Raw genomic sequence first — 16,810 nt, 5'->3', positions numbered from 1 at the left:
ACAAAAAACTACACTGGCTGCCTATGGAAGCAAAGGTCATTTTTAAGTTTGCTTGCCTTTGCTTCAAAACCATGACAGGTTCATCCCCATCCTATCTGTCTCACCAATTCAAATTCCCAGGCACAACTAATATACTCAGTACCTACTTGTTTGCTTTTCCATCCCTAAAGGACTGCACCTACAAGAGATACCTCGATAGAATACTATCATTCCAAGCAGGCAAATGGAGCAAATGTTTAACCAACTTCATCTCAAATGCACTTTCACACCAAACGTTTAGAAAGTCAATAAAAACTTATCTCTTTGACAAATTTCTCTGATCCCACTTGAACCTGATGTACTTCCAAAACACTTCCAGATAAACCTGACTAAACTTAGCATGCCAATGTAATTTTGGAAAGTTCTCTGTAAAGTCACTGTCTGTATACAGTCTCTTCCCTTGTAAACCGCTTAGAACTGTTTGTGGTATGGCGGTATATAAAAATAAAGTTATTATTATTATTATTATTGATAGTCCCAATCCAGCCAGACGTGTATGCTATTCACCATACAATTTGTTGGAGAGATCAATCTGCCTGCTTTTAAATATCAGCAGCATTGGGAAAACAACTGCTTTTACACCTAAGCAGCAGCGGGTCCATCCGCAACCACCAAGAACCCACAGACCCGAACCTGCCAGGAATGTGAGATCCGCCTCCCCCTACAATCCGATAAGAAGATCAACTGTTTTTACACCTAAGCAGCAATAGGACCAGCCGCCACTACCGGGAACCCTTTGCCACGATCCAGCCAGACATATAAGATCTTCCCCCAGCATTCCATTGGATAGATCAATCTACCTGCTTTTAAATATCAGCAGCAGTGGGAGAACAACTGCTTTTACACCTAAGCAGCATTGGGACCAACCGCAACTACCAAGAGCCCATAGACCAGATCATGACAGGAGTGTGAGCTCCACACCTCCTGCAGTCCGCTAGGAAGATCAACTGCTTTAACACCTAAGTAGCAGCAAGACCAGCTGCCTATAATAGGAGCCCTTGCCCCGATCCAGCCAGGCATGTGAGCTCCTCCCCCTATATCCCGTTTAAGAGATCAATCTACCTGCTTTAAATATCAGTAGCAGTAGAAAAACAACTGCTTTTACATACAAGCAGCAGCAAGACCTACCGCAACCACCAAGAGCCCACAGACCCGATCCTGCCAGGAGTGTGAACTCCTCCCCCTGCAGTCCATTGGAGAGATCAATCTGCCTGCTTTTAAATATCAGCAGCAGTGGAGATCAACTGCTTTTACACCTAAGCAGCAACGAGAGCACACAAACCCGATCCTACCAAGAGTGTGAACTCTTCCCCCCCTGCAATCCGCTAAGAAGATCGACTGTCGGCTCCGGGCGGCTTTCCCGCAGAGGAGAGAATCCTGCATTCACCGTGGGCCTCATCTGGGGCAGCCTCCTTGGAGCGGCTGGGGCACGGGCAGTGTGTCTGGGAGGGAATGCATGGATGGGAGAACATCGCAGGGGAGGAGACATAGGCATCCTGGGACTGTCGGCCAAGTCTCTTCCCTGAAGAAGCCCTTTCTGGAAACGTCAATCGCTCCTCCTAAACTTACTTGCTCCACTTCATCACTGACGCTGAAACCGTGGATTGAAGACAAAGTTTTATTTTATTTTTCTTTCCAGCTTATGATTTATCTTTAATCTTATCTATTGTTTTGCCTTTTGTCTTTGTTTTGTTCTATTTCTATCATTTAAATTTCTCCAGAATTCTACTGTTCAACGGCTCCCCCCTCTGCTTCTATTCCTTTCTCTCCTCTCTTCTACCTTCCAAAGTATTTAGATCAATGCAGTCTTGTTAAAATGTTTATTTTATTTTTATTTTTCCTCTAACTCTACTTTTCACTTCTCTATTACCCTCCAGGTACTTTAGTTAGATTGTGAGCCTTCGGGACAGTAAGGGAATTTTTCAAGTACCTTTCTTATTTCTAATCTTAATGTATATTTTCTGTAAACCGCTTAGAACCTAACGGATGTAGCGGTATATAAGAAATAAATTACATTACATTACAATAGTGTGTATATGGATTTTCAAAAGACATTTGACAAAGTACCTTATGAAAAACTTCTGAAGAAATTAGAAAGTCATGGGATAGGAGGTAATGTTCTATTATGAATTAAGAACTGGTTGAAAGACAGAAAACAGAGAGTAGGTTTAAATGGCCAATATTCTTGGCAGAGAAGGGTAAATAGTAAGTATCCCCAAGGGTCTGTACTGCAACCGCTGTTTTTAAAACATATTTATCAAAGATCTATAGATGGGAAAAACTAGTGAAATAATTAAATTTGCTAATGACACAAAGTTATTAAATCACAAGAGGATTGTGAAAAATTGAAAGAGGACCTTGTGAGACTGGAAGACTGAGCATCAAAGTGGCAGATGACGTTTAATATGAGCAAATGCAAAGTGATGCATGTGGGAAAGAGGAACCCAAACTATACTGTAGCTATGTGATGCTGGGCTTTATGTTAGGAGTCACTGTCCAGGAAAAGGATTGTTGAGGATACATTAAAACCCTCAGCTCAATGTGCAGCAGTGGTGGCTAAGAAAGCAATTAGAATGTTAGGAATTATTAGGAAAGGAATGAAAACAATGATGAAAATGTTATAATGCCCTTGTATCGCTCTATGGTATGGCTGTACCTCAAATAATGTATGCAATTTTGGTCACCATGTATAGATATAGCGAAATTAGAAAAGGTATAGAGAAGAGCGACGAAAATGATAAAAGGGATGAGACAACTTCCTTATGAGGAGAGGCTAAAATGGCTAGGGCTCTTCAGTTTGGAAAAGAGATGGCTCAGGGGTGATATGATAGAGGTCTATAAAATACTGAGTGGAGTGGAAATGGTAGATGTAAATCACTTGTTTACTCTTTCCAAAAAGACTAGGATTAGGGAGCATGCGATGAAGCTACTAAGTAGTAGATTTAAAACAAATCGGAGAAAATATTTCTTCACAGAATGTATACTTAAACTCTGGAATTCATTGCCAGAGGATGTGGTGAAATTAGGTAGCTTAGCAAGATTTTAAGAAGTTTTGGATAATTTCCTAAAAGATAAGTCTATAGGCCATTATTGAAATGGCTTGGGGAAATCCACTACTTATTCCTAGGATAAGCAGCATAAAATTTGTTTTACTACGTGGGATCTAGCTAGATACTTGGGACCTGGGATGGCCATTGTTGGAAGCAGGATACTGGGCTTGATGGACCTTCAGTCTGCCCCAGTATGGCAATTCTTAGATTCATACATTCAAGAAATATTCTCTGTAGTGGGACATCCTCTAGAGCAGAGTTCAGCTGTATTGTCTGTATATATAGGGCACTGTAACTATTCTTCATAAAGGGGGGTACCTTTACTAGAAGGCATTAAGCCCTAATATGTATTTAGCATGCAGGAAAATGCCGCAAAATGTGTTAAAGCATTTCATTGGATTTTTGCATTTTCTGTAGACTAAGGGCTTGATTCTATAAATAGGCCTAACCATGCCTAACTTATAGAATCACGTCTAGTGGAACATAAGCATACTGAGACATCATTAGGTATCTTAGAGGTAAGTGCCCTTACCAGGCCTAATTTACTGGCACCTAACTCAGATGTCTATTCTCTACCCCTAACAACATTCACTTTTCAGATAGGTGTCATTAGGCATTGGAGGGCGCCTCCCTCAACTCATACGTTGCTAGTCACCATGCTGATATCCACGTGCAACATTAAATTGGCAATTAAAAAATTTGTTTTTTTAGTAGGTTTTTAATGGCATGGTCAATTACCACTGCACAGAAAGGAGAGAGAGTACCAAAAATACGCAATAGCATAAAATAAGTAAAATGAGTTCAACTATATGGTGTCAAAATCCACAATGACTAAATAATATATGCTTCAAGGAGAGAGAGACATCAGAGTGGCTTATATAGTAATAAGGGGATCACTGGATCTCTTATAACACAATTATTTCAGATCACGATCCTTATAGTAGCTTTCAATCATTTGAATTTCATTCCTTTAAACAAATTACAAACCCCCTCTTACTAAGCCGCACTAACCGATTTAGCGTGTACTAATGATTAGCGCATGCTAAATGCTAATGTGCCCATTATATTCTATGGACTCGTTAGCATTTAGCACGTGTTAATCGTTAGCGTGCGCTAAATCGGTTAGCGTGCCTTAGTAAAAATACCCCAGAGTCTCATATACCAAAAAATATTTACCCATGCCATTTAACCCATTAAAAAACAATTAAGTTACATGCAGATTTTAGTTAGGCGTCACTAGGCATCTGTTAGAATCAGGCCCTAAATGCACATTAATGAAATTTTAAAAATATTTTTTGAGGAAGGGCTTGGAATGGCTGTGTCTGCGGTAATCAGCTAGTGCATTCTGATTAGCATACACCAACCACTTAACACAGATTTAATGTGAGAGCATTTTAGTGTCTCCTAAATAGGATATGGTAAGTACTTCCAAGTTTTGTAGGTATTGTATACTAATGAAAATATTAGTGGGGGACCTGCAAAAATGTAAAAGAATACAGCTTTATTTTATAGCAGCACACAGGAAAGTCTCATGTTAAAACACACTAAGCCCATTTTTAATACATTTTAGTAAAAGCGCTCTTTAATTTAATTCAATAATTATAAAAAAACAAATTAATAATAGAATATAATAAAAACTATAACAAATTCAAAAACATTATCCTGTAATCATAAAAATTATGAAAATCATAAAAAATGCATAAACAATCAATTGCTTGAGAAAAACTTCCACCATAAAATGGGCCCTACAGGAACCATCTGTAAGACAAACTAAAAAGATCATATTCAGCTATCTAAATTTTCAAGCCCCTCCTTAATGTATATATTATTTGTATAGATTCATTATTTGTGGTCTCCTTTATCTTCACCTATCTTGGCATTTCTTTCTCTTCCTTCTTTTCTTAGATCAGTCTTTCTATGTCTTTTTAACTTGTTTGTATTTTCAGCATCAACTTCCTGGTCTCCCAGGTCCTCCGGGTCCCCCTGGTTCTCAAGGACCCCCAGGGTTACCTGGAGCCCTCCTTACAAAGGAGAAGATGCTGCAGGAATTCCGACTGTTATTAAAAGGTAGGCAAATTTCCTATTATTCTTTGGACTAGATATTGGGCTAGATGCACTAAAGATACTGACTTGATCACTGTTGGCCGATTCTCCAGCAATCATTGCACTATCAAATTTGCATGCAAATGATTTGCATGGAGGTGCAAATGATTTGTATGCAAATGTGACCAATCAATTGCTCAGTGAGCAATATACACATGTGCAGAGCCCTAACAGCAGTGACAGGGGAAGCAGCCTCCTGTCACTGCTGTTATGGCACCGCGATCCCCCCACGGCAGTGATATGGCAGGAGGGATGCCCACTTCTTTCTGCCACCTAAGGCCCACTGCCACTCCAAGTGCCCCCCCCAAACATCTTCTATGCTCCCCCTTCCACCCCCCTAAAAAAGGCAGGAGAGATGCTAATCAGGGCCTTAGGCTCTTCCCTCTGTAACCCGTCCTGCTCCAATGTCTCTGAGAAGGTACGGGGAGGTTCAGGGGGTGGCGGTGGATGGCGGGGGACCTCCGGTGGCAGGAGGGAGTGGGTATCCCTTCTGCCTTTTTTCGGGTGTGGGGAGGAAAGGGGGAGGGTAGAGAATGTTGGGGGGGCACCTGGCTTGGGAGTAGACCTTCAGTGGCAGGAGGGAGTGGGCATCCACATCACTGCCACGGGGGGGGGGGGGGGTGGAGTGTGTCGTATTAGCAAAAGGGAGTGGGCATCATTCCTGCCAATTTTCTTTCAGGGGGCTTGGTATAGCAGGAGGAAATGGGCATGTCTCCTGCTGGTTCTTCGAGGAGGGAGGGCTGTCATTGCCTGGAGGTGCTTTTTTACTTATTTTATGGGACAGATATTTTGCATGTGTAACACACCCAAAATATCTGTGTCATTGAAAAAAAAAGAAAAAAAAAACCCCAGGCTGACCTGTCGGTAAGACAGTTACCGAAATTCAACTAACAAAAAACGGATCAATTCATAAATTATCCAACCCACAAAACTATCATAAATCAAAGAAAAAAAAGGGGTATATAAAGGATAATTTATACAAAATCTACTTCAATTAATTTTTTTACATATTAGTGTCTAATTTTTAAGATAATTCATGTATTATATTCTAATAACCCACTTTTTATCATGCGAGTAAAACCCTTTTGTAACAACAAACTTACCCCAACACATAAATTAAGAGGTTGAAGTATCATAAAGGATGCATTATTCTCAGTAAAGAGATCTCTTATAACTTGGATGTTATTTCAAGTCTTCATCCTGAATGCATGTGGTATAATCATTTACTTCAAACCTCCTTCCTACCCAAATTACTATTTATTAATTTAATTTATTTTAATTTATTAGTTTGATTAACTAGGAGAATAAACCTATCTTTTATTTAATTAAAGCATTATTATTAATTAATTTAATCAAAATATCCAAAACTAAAAACATTTCAATCAGCTTGTCAATGTATTAGCAATTATGATTATAATATCCAAACCTCAAATCAATTCATTCAGTTTATGAATATGTTTACATGTATTGAAGAAGAACAGCAACACTTATCTTAGTGGCTTCCCAGCCAGAACCAGCGTTGGTGGGTCATGAACTACCTGATGCTCAAACTGTTTTAGAGCGTTTCAGCTATTAGCTAGCCTTCATCGGGGGACAATATTGCTGCTGTACCACTGCAGAAAAATGGAAATAAAGGTAAAAATGAAACAATATGTGTATATATATAAAAAAGATCTCTATGATATAGACTGCCTACTAATGTATGAACCAAAGGACTTAGCCGATAAAAACTACCAGTTTGAAAAAACTACCTTGTGTTTGTATCACCCTTAGTTAGAAAGAACATTACATCTCAACCCTCTCAGAGTAGTAAAGGCAACCTATTAAGAAAGGCCCCTATTTTGAATTCAAAAAACAATCAGTGCAAACAATGCACTTATTTATTACCTTCTATTTATATTTTAAATTGATGTCGGTAATAGCGGCATGTAGTGTCGCTGTTTTTAAAAAGAAGTCTCATTAAGTAATGTATAAAAAAGAAAGAAAGATTCCACTAACAAACTGCCTTACCTTCTTGAAATATCAACCTCATTGGTATTGTGTGTATGCTCAACGTCAGCGTTCTATATAAAGGTTGAAGTCCTTGCGGGATATTTGACTTAATTGCCTACAGCTGGGCCAAAACGTAGCAACGTGATGACGTGGGGCACACCACTGTGACAGGAGGGAAATTCAAAACAACTAATTTCAATTGGAAATAACCTGTGGTTTAAAGGGACCATAGTGATATCAAAAACAGAAGGATTAACATTGGAGATATGGCACAACTGAAATTGTGGTTTCAATTGGATATATGATACAACTGAAGATATCAATTCTACAACAAATCTAGAACAAATGATTGACCCACGTGACAAAGGTACCTCTGTCAAACGAATTGTATTCTCAAAGGCCATCGAAACTATCAGCGGAACCGGACCTTAGATTAAAGGTCCCATTCCCTGTTTAATCCTGAAGGTGTCAAAGTTTTTAAATTAAATATCCACCGTTTTTCTTTCCTTAAAAGAACACAGTTAATGTCACCCCCTCTCTCAGCTCTAATTACTTTCTCAAGAACAGTGAATCTCAGCTCTAATTACTTTCTCAAGAACTCTAGGCAGTGCGCAACTACGGGGGCTGCAATATCGCCCTGCCAAAGGCGTGATCTGTGTTCTATTAAACATAACTTGAGGATACGTACTATTTCCCCAATGTAAACTAGATCACAAGGACACCAGATTGCATATACTATCTGTGGTGTTTCACATGTTGATGTGTGGTTTAAAGTGATAGTTTGTCCATTTAATTGTAAGAACTGCCCTGCAGATGAAATGCTACAGAGACTATACCGTCCACAAGGAAAGTGACCCAATGATGTTACCGTGATACTTCAACCTCTTAATTTATGTGTTGGGGTAAGTTTGTTGTTACAAAAGGGTTTTACTGACATGATAAAAAGTGGGTTATTAGAATATAATACATGAATTATCTTAAAAATTAGACACTAAATATGTCAAAAAATTAATTGAAGTAGATTTTGTATAAATTATCCTTTATATACCCCCTTTTTTCTTTGTTTTTTGGTAGACAGTTACTGACAGGTCTAACCTGTTTTTTTCCGACAGCTAAAACCCCTGTTTTGGTTTTTTTCTTTTTGCATAGCCAAGCAATGTTAGTGCATCAATCGCATAGCTACTTTGCATGGGGTTTTAGCTAATTTGCATAGCCAGATCAAAAATGGGCGATCGAGGGGAAAAACACACGGTGAGCCATTTCGTGAATTGGGTTGGTAATAACAATCGTCGCTAAAGCTGTGAAAACAGATTTAGCAATGATCGCTGACCTTAGTGTATTTGGGGCATTGTAGGTTAGTAACAAGCCTGGGAAGGGGACAATTATAACAACTTGTATGGGAGGGATGGGTTGACATGACATTTTGCTAATTTCTTTTTCTTTTTAAAATGCAAAAAAAGAATTCATGCATGGCAATGAAATGCTGGTGCCAGTGTTTAAATTCATATCTATTCAGCAATGTTAAATACACATATTTGCCTTTGACCACTGGTGCCTCAACTGAATGCACAGTATAGCTTATCTGAAGAGTGTTTATAAATCATCATTATCCAGATAATATTAGTTCTCTACCTTTTTTCTGTTCTACTATAGATAGTGGTGGAATGCTTAGGGCAGCGATCTCAAACATGCGGCCCGCAGGCCACATGTGGCTCTCCAAGTTTTATTTGCGGCCCGCGGTCTGAACTGGATCATTCCCTTCCTTTTGGAGCAGCAGCGGGTCTGGCCGGTTCGTTCCATTCAAAGCCGCGGGTTGGCGGCTCCTTGCGCTATTCACTCCTGCATCGGAAGCCTCTCTGACATCACAACATCAGAGAGGCTTCAGACGCAGGCGCGGATCTCGCAAGGAGCCGCCACCCGCGGCTTTGAATGGAATGAGCCGGCCAGACACGCTGCTGCTCCAGTGGCGTACCAAGGGGGGGTGGTCCGCACAGCTGGTCACCCTCCACTGTTCTTCCTAGAGTGCGGCTCGCGGCTCGTCTAGAGCAGGGGTGCCCAACTGCTTCCCTTCCCTTCTCACCGCTGCCATCGGGGAACAGGCCGGCACCATGCTCTTTGATCTCCCTGCTTCTCTCACCACCCGACCTCAATTCTGACGTCGAGAGGACGTTCTGGCTAGCTAATCACTGCCTGGCTGCCCGGAACGTCCTTTCCGACGTTAGAATTGACGTCGGGTGGCGAGAGTTGGTCGGCCCTGTGGAGATCTCGGCCTGTTCCCGATGGCGGCAGCAGCAGCAGCAGCCTATTCCCCGGTGGTGGTGGCATGGGGGAGGGCAGGAAGGAAGAAAGAAAGAAGGGGGGGCAGGGAGCCAGAAGGAAAAAAGAAAGAAGGGGGGGGGGGACAGGGAGCCAGAAGGAAAAAAGAAAGAAGGGGGGACAAGGAGCCAGAAACAAAGCAAAAAATGGGACAAGGAATCAGAGAAAGACAGACATAGAAAAAGAAAGAAAAAGTTGGGGGAGGGAATGAGGTCTGGAGGAGAGGAAGCATACAGGAGGCTGAAAGAAGAGAAGAAATATTGGATGCACAGTCAGAAGAATAAAGTGCAACCAGAGACTGATGAAATTACCAAACAAAGGTAGGAAAATGATTTTATCTTCAATTTAGTAATAGAAATGTGCCAGTTTTGAGAAAGAAAAGATATTAAACTTTAAATGTGAGTGCTGCAGAAAAAATAGAGTACTTGGAGGACCGCAGAAAAAATAGTTAATGTCTTATTAAAGAAATGAAAATTTTGCATAAGGTAAAACTGTTAAAGGAAAGTTTTATAAACTATAAAGAGTTTAACCTCATGCAAAATTGTCATTTCTTTAATAAGACATTAACTATTTTTTTCTGCGGCCCTCCAAGTACCTACAAATCCAAAATGTGGCCCCGCAAAGGGTTTGAGTTTGAGACCACTGGCTTAGGGTAATTTTATCAAATGTCACCTGTTTAAAAGGCAAGAAGGTGCATATTTGTAGCCTATTTTAAAAAGGCACCTAGGTGCCTATGTACCTTTATAAAATACTAGATATTAGGAGAAATCCTTCAGAACCTGGGGGCTAAAATGAGCTCATATAACTTTATGTGGCTACACTATATGCAATCATATGTATTTTGTAAAGTATACTCATTAATTGTGACTCTGCTCTGGGATAGATACAATTGGGCAAATTTCTATGAGACATTATACAGAATAATTTAGGCATCATGAATGTTCATAAATGATTAGAATATTGCCCTATATGCATGTACTGTATCCCCTGGATTCTAAAGGTCACCCAAATTTCAGATTAACACCCAAATAATTAGTTAATAGGCTCCAGTAATTTAATTACTAGAGCTAACAAGTACTTAATTGGCTACACGCTATTCTGTAACAGTGGACAGCTGAATTGGATCAGATATAATTGAAAAGGGAGCTTGGGAAGGTCAGGTGCATTCACAAAAGATGTGGACAGTGTTTCACTGTGGTGTGCGGTGAAGGCTTTCAGGGGCTCAAAGTTAGGTGCCATTTTGTAGAATAGTGCTTGGCATCGCGAATTGCACTTAACTGTAGGTGCAGCCATTTACACTAACTCAAATGTGGCATATATCCTCACATCTAAATTATGCTCGTATCCCTCCTTATTCGATAACCTTGCCTGTAAACTACAGGAACATTCCTGATACACCCTTAACCCTCACATGATCATACCCTCTATTGGAACCATGCATAAAATTTAAGCCGTGAATCCTGTGCCTAAAAATACAAATTATAATTGATTCCCATTAGCACTAATAATTGCTTGTGAAGATACCAGTTCTCTTTGCTACTTGGCTCATTATTCAATTAAACTGCACATTCAAATTAAGAGCACACCTACATTTATGCATGCAGTTTTTTTAGTGTTGTGTTTTTTTTATTAGAATGAGGCCATTACTGGCCACTGGTAAATATATGTCCATTTGAAAATTAACCCAATAGAAAACAAAATGAAAAACATGATTAAATGAGAAGACATTCAGAGCATACCTCTTGTGTATAATTGCACGTGTACTAATAATAGTTGGCTTTTTATATGTTGTAGTATCTTTCATGCAAGTAGACATCTTTGGAAAGATTCCTGGGATTTAATCTCATTATCACCATTGATTATGTATGATCTCTGACAAGTTTTCTCCTGACGCTTAAGTTTATTAACTCCACACACACACTTTTACTAAGCCACATGGCAAAGGCTTCTACCGCAGCCTGGAGCAGCGTCAGAGCATTTAGCGCTCCAGACCACAGAAGAAGCCTCTACAGCAGCTTAGTAAAAGTGGGCCTAAGTTATATCTGTAAAATAATAATGCTTTTTCATCCATTCCGAAGCAAGCATGCAGAGTATAAGCCAATAAATCACAGTGGATGAAACTTGATACATAAATGCAGAATATTTCATTATACTCATATAATGTATACAAATCCAAGTTATTTTATTTTATACATTTCTATTCCTCACTATTCAAGTTCTAGGTGGATTACAAGAGACATACACAGCATTAAATGAAACAACAGACAATGAACAGTTAGTGACAATTAACAAAAACACCGAACCAAGACGGTTAGACAGTGGGAACACGGATGAATATCCCATAGGCACGAAGGAAAAGAAGTCTTGAATTTTTTCTTGAACGATCCAAAGCTGGACAATGTACAGAGAGCTGAAGGCATTGCATTCCAAAGTTTAGATCCCTTGATACTGAAGAGAGATCTATAAGTTTCTAGCTGGACCAATCGTATATTTATGTTTATTGAAAGCTTCTATACCTCTGCTACTGACTGGGTAGTCAATTCAGAGCAGTGTACATTAGCTTCTATAACAGTGTTACAATACATGAGCTTCTGTAATGGTAATACTATACCTGAGGTATGGAGGGAATTGTCTGTGTCTGGAAAATACCCCTCCACTCTCTAAAAAGTCAAAAAGAGAAACTACATATTTCGTTCCCATGCTCCATACAAGCACAACCATGTACTCTAAATAGTCCTTAGAGTATGTCTTTCCAAATCTGTCCTGGTGACCTCACCATCAATTGCATTTTCAGGCTCTTCATAAAAAATATGCATGAGATGCAGTTGCATATACTGGATTTCAAATGTATGCACATTTAGCTCATTAATATTTATTATGGATAACCTGAAAACCTAACTGGCTGTGGGGTAGGGTTACCAGACGTCCGGATTTACATATAAAGTACATAAACTCTTTTTAGAGGACTGTCCTAGCGACCAAATGGCTTGTCAATACCGGCACTATGTCCAGGTTTTGAAAAGTTTTGAGCTCAGGGCCACATCCGGAGGGCATCTGTGCATGCACGATGTGGTATTCAGCCTATGTCTGCTAGGTCTGTCCCCAGAGCAGTGCAGAAACCTGGAGCAAAGGCACTAGAAACAGCTCATTTAAAACCCCAAACTAACCATTTTGGGGAATTTTCTTCTTTGGTCTCTAGAGGGAGCAGGAGAGCAGATTTGCCTGTTCCACAACCCCCCCCCCCTCCCCACAGCTCTAGTTTAGTTCCCAGCAGTCACCTTGCAGGCTGGAGGCAGAACCAGCCAGAAAGCCTTTTCACCTGAGAGTTCACCTGAGAGTTTGGGGCGTGGCTGCAGGCTATTACATCAGAGAGCAGAACAGCTAGAGAGGTAGAAGGAAAAGAAGGAGCAACAGAGGAGGCAGGGAGGCTCAGGATTGAGAGTTCTGGATGGCAGTGAACAGCCTGAATGTATGGAGCTGACAGAGGCTGGTCTGAAGCCACCAAACTTAATGCCTGAGGATTTTCAGACCATGGGGCTGGAGTCCTTTGCTGAACCACTGAATGGAGCCCTGCCAACGGAAGTTTGCTGGACTGAAGGCAAGTAAATTAAACTGCCTAAATGTGTAACCTGGACACTGTTTGTCTAAGCTTACTAAATGCCTTTTGTTGTGTAACCCTGAAGAAGGCGTGGTGCTTGGGGGCACCTACAAGAACTTTAAAGAACTGTTTTTGGATTTTGTGGGGGGTTTCTTCCCTCTGGGTGGGAGGAAGGACTGTTACCAGTCCCAGGAAGTGGGGACTGCTCTGCGTCTTCTGTGATGGGTTTGAGGGCATATTATTTGCAAATTGTGACCACACAGAGCACACTCCCTGGCCAGCAAGTCGAATGCTGGGGCATAGTGCCGTAGCCCTAGCGCAGGCTGAGGTAGTGATATCAGCCCAAAAGACTGTTTTTGAAATATTTGAAAGTTTTGAATCATTAATCTGCTGGAGAACCAGCGGCAGCTTTGAAAAGCCTGAATTACAGTGGAACCTTGGTTTGCGAGTAACCCAGTTTGCGAGTGTTTTGCAAGACGAGCAAAACACTCAGCAAACTTTTGACTCGCAAACCGAGCACTGCCCTGATAAATGAGCACTTACAGCCCAGGAAGCGCCGCTTCGGGGGATTCCTCTTCCGTCTTCCGGCCAGCCTTCCACGTTGGGTGCCTTCCGCAGGTTGGAGGACCTCTGTCTGGGCCTGCGCGGCCGGGTGCCGTCCCGCCTGTGCGTTGCGTGTGACGTGCACAGCGTCAATCATCGGTGTTGTGCGTGTCGTGCACGGCTTGCAGGTGGGGCGGCGCTCAGCTGCGTAGGATCGAGTGGGGGCTCTCCAGCATGCGAGGGGCATCCGACGTGGAGGGCATCCCCCCAAAGCGACACTGTGAGGTTACGGACGGAGGAGGCAGACAGAGGAGACGGCGCTGCAGCACCCGGCACCTGACAGGTACAGACCCCGGGTTCTGGAACGAATCGTTGCTGTTGCCACTATTTTCTATGGGGAACTTTGCTTTGATAAATGAGCATTTTGGATTACGAGCATGCTCCTGGAACGGACTATGCTCGTAATCCAAGGTACCACTGTATAAGTTTTTGAACTTGATTATGTTCCCAATACTGAGGGACCCAAGGAAAAGGGTTTCCAAGAACTTTATTGGCTGGCACTAATCCACAGACTGTTTAGAATTACAGTTTGCTTTGGACTACACTTTATATTTTTGAACATCCTGACAAGATTGATTTTCTTTCCTCCAATGTGGAACTGTTGAACTTTAGGCAAGCAGGCTGATTTGAATGTTTTTCTTTTGTTTGGTGAATAAACCCAGCCCTTGCTTGATGCAATATACTTACCTGGTGTTGTGGTGTTCTCTTTTGGGAGCCTTTTTTCTTTCCTTGTGCAGCCTGTAGCGGCTCACAAGAGTTTTCCTTTTGTTACTGGTGCCCTAAGACCCATTGCCCTGAGGCTGCCAGTGACAAAATATGCAACATGGTGACATTACATGCATGCGCATATGAATATGACATCTTCGCATCACACCGATGCAATATCAGCAGCCCTTCAAATGTGGCTCCGAGCTCGAAGAGAAGAGGTTTGGGGGGCAGGGCTGGGGTTGAATGGGGCTGGTCTGGGTGGAACTGGACGGAGCTGGAGGAGCAGGGCCGTGTGTCCAGATTTTACTGTTGTAAAATCTAGTAACCCTACGCTGGAGTTAACAAAAAAGGTGTGAAAACTCTGGCCTGGAGAAACCAATTCTTCTTTCCAGAAGTCAGACAATTCCTAATTTGGATAAAACTGTTACTAAAGGAGAGAACGTGGCCTAGTGATTAGAACAATATGCTGTGGACAGTGAAGTTCATAGTTCAGATCCTGCTACTGACATTCTATTTGTCCTCGGCCAAGCCAATTTATCTCCCATTGCCTCAGATACCCACTTAGATTGTAAGCTCTTTGGAGGAGGGACATATTCTATGTGAACATTATCACATAGAACATACTACTATTTATTTCTGTTCATAAATTATATACAATGGTACCTCGTAATCTGAATGCCCCAGAACTCAAAAGATTTGGAATCCGAACTTTTTTTTTTCTTCATTTTTGCCCCGGAATCCAAACGCTGCTTTGGAATCTGAACTGCAAGCAGTGCTCAGCCCAAAGCTTCCCCTCTGATGCAGCTTGCTGTTTCTGCCTGGGAGGGAAGCTTTTGGCTGAACACCACTTACAGCTGCCGTTGACGATCTTGCTGTCTTGCCGCTGGGGATCCCGATCTTGCTGCCTCTGCTGCTGGGGATCCCAATCTTGCTGCCTCTGCTGCTGGGGATCCCAATCTTGCTGCCTCTGCTGCTGGGGAACCCAATCTTGCTGTTTCTGCCAGGTAGGCCCGATCTTGCAGAGTTTGTGGGACCAAGGAACGGATTAATACAGTTTTTATTCTTTTCAATGGGAAAAATTGTCTTGGAATTCAAATGTTTTGGAACTCGAACGGGGTTCTGGAATGGATTAAGTTCGGTTTCCAAGGTACCACTGTATTTCTAAACTGCTCCATGCAATGTCCATATCACAGAAATATATATATATTTTTTTAAAAAGAAGAAAATGATGGCAGATAGAGATCATATGACCTAACAAGTTTGCCCAGCCTTACCAACTACTAAGTTCTAGAATCCCTTAATCTCCCTTAGAGATCTGTGTTTGGACCATGTGTGTTTGATGAAATAGAAAACAGCACCACAGAAATTAAATCCAACATAGGAGTCGTTGGAGATTTGAAAAAGAAGTGCGTAGGAATAACAGAATGTATGACAAGTTGTAAGTATGAAAGAGGACATAAATAGGGTAGGAGAAGAGGCTAAAGCACAGAGAGCCACAACGGCGAGAAACCCCATCACCCTAGAATGCCAAAGAAGCTGTGGTAACTAGTGGGTCACTATTATATTTACAGAGAATGGAGTGCCAAAGGCAAAAGTAATTCAGGGATCTACAAGGAAGAAAACAATAGAATGCATTGCAGTAGGAGGAAATGCAATGGAGAAAAGCTCGACTGACATTAAGGAAATAAAGTAAATGGTGCCATTGAAGGCATCCTGCCACTGCTGGGTCAGATCAGTGGTCCATCGTGTCCAGCAGTCCGCTCACATGGCGGCCCTTAGTTCAAAGACCAGTGCCCTATTTGATTCTAGCCTTACCTGCGTAAGTTCTGGTTCAGCAGGAACTTATTTAACTTTTTCTTGAATCCCTGGAGGGTGCTTTCCCCTATAACAGTCTCTGGAAGAGCGTTCCAGATTTCTACCACTCTCTGGGTGAAGAAGAACTTCCTTACATTTGTATGGAATCTATCCCCTTTTAACTTTAGAGAGTGCCCACTCATTCTCTCCACCTCGGAGAGGGTGAACAATCTCTCTTTCTCTACTAAGTCAATTCCCTTCAATATCTTGAATGTTTCGATCATGTCCCCTCTCAGTCTCCTCTTTTCAAGGGAGAAGAGGCCTTCCCAGTCCTCCAAGTTCTTTACATAAAAACATAAGAAGTGCCTCCACTGGGTCAGACCAGAGGTCCATCGTGCCCAGCAGTCCGCCCACGTGGTGGCCCAACAGGTCCAGGACCTGTGTAGTAGTCCTCTATCTGTACCCCTCTATCCCCTTTTCCTTCAGAAAATTGTCCAATCCCTTCTTGAACCTTAATACCGTACTCTGTCCTATCACGCCCTCTGGAAGCGCATTCCAGGTGTCCACCACCCGTTGGGTGAAGAAAAACTTCCTAGCATTGGTTTTG

The 16,810-nt window shown here is 41.7% G+C and overlaps 1 protein-coding gene across 2 annotated transcripts in view; it reads left to right on the top strand.

The window, feature by feature from the left end:
• Positions 1 to 16,810, top strand: part of ERFE (erythroferrone) — an 89,484-nt gene that overhangs the window by 13,440 nt on the left and 59,234 nt on the right. The window contains exons 1-2 of one of the 2 annotated variants that reach the window (XM_033958455.1): positions 5,034 to 5,156; positions 11,717 to 13,098. In XM_033958455.1, coding sequence (XP_033814346.1) covers positions 12,972 to 13,098 — 127 coding nt within the window. In that variant the 5' untranslated portion in view covers positions 5,034 to 5,156; positions 11,717 to 12,971. Of the gene's footprint in view, positions 1 to 5,033; positions 5,157 to 11,716; positions 13,099 to 16,810 lie in introns of those variants that run through there. The other variant, XM_033958454.1, reaches the window with a different exon arrangement.

This window comes from Geotrypetes seraphini, chromosome 9 (genome assembly GCF_902459505.1).
Source record: "Geotrypetes seraphini chromosome 9, aGeoSer1.1, whole genome shotgun sequence".
NCBI classification, from domain to species: domain Eukaryota; kingdom Metazoa; phylum Chordata; class Amphibia; order Gymnophiona; family Dermophiidae; genus Geotrypetes; species Geotrypetes seraphini.
This window is presented reverse-complemented; position numbering and strand designations above follow the sequence as displayed.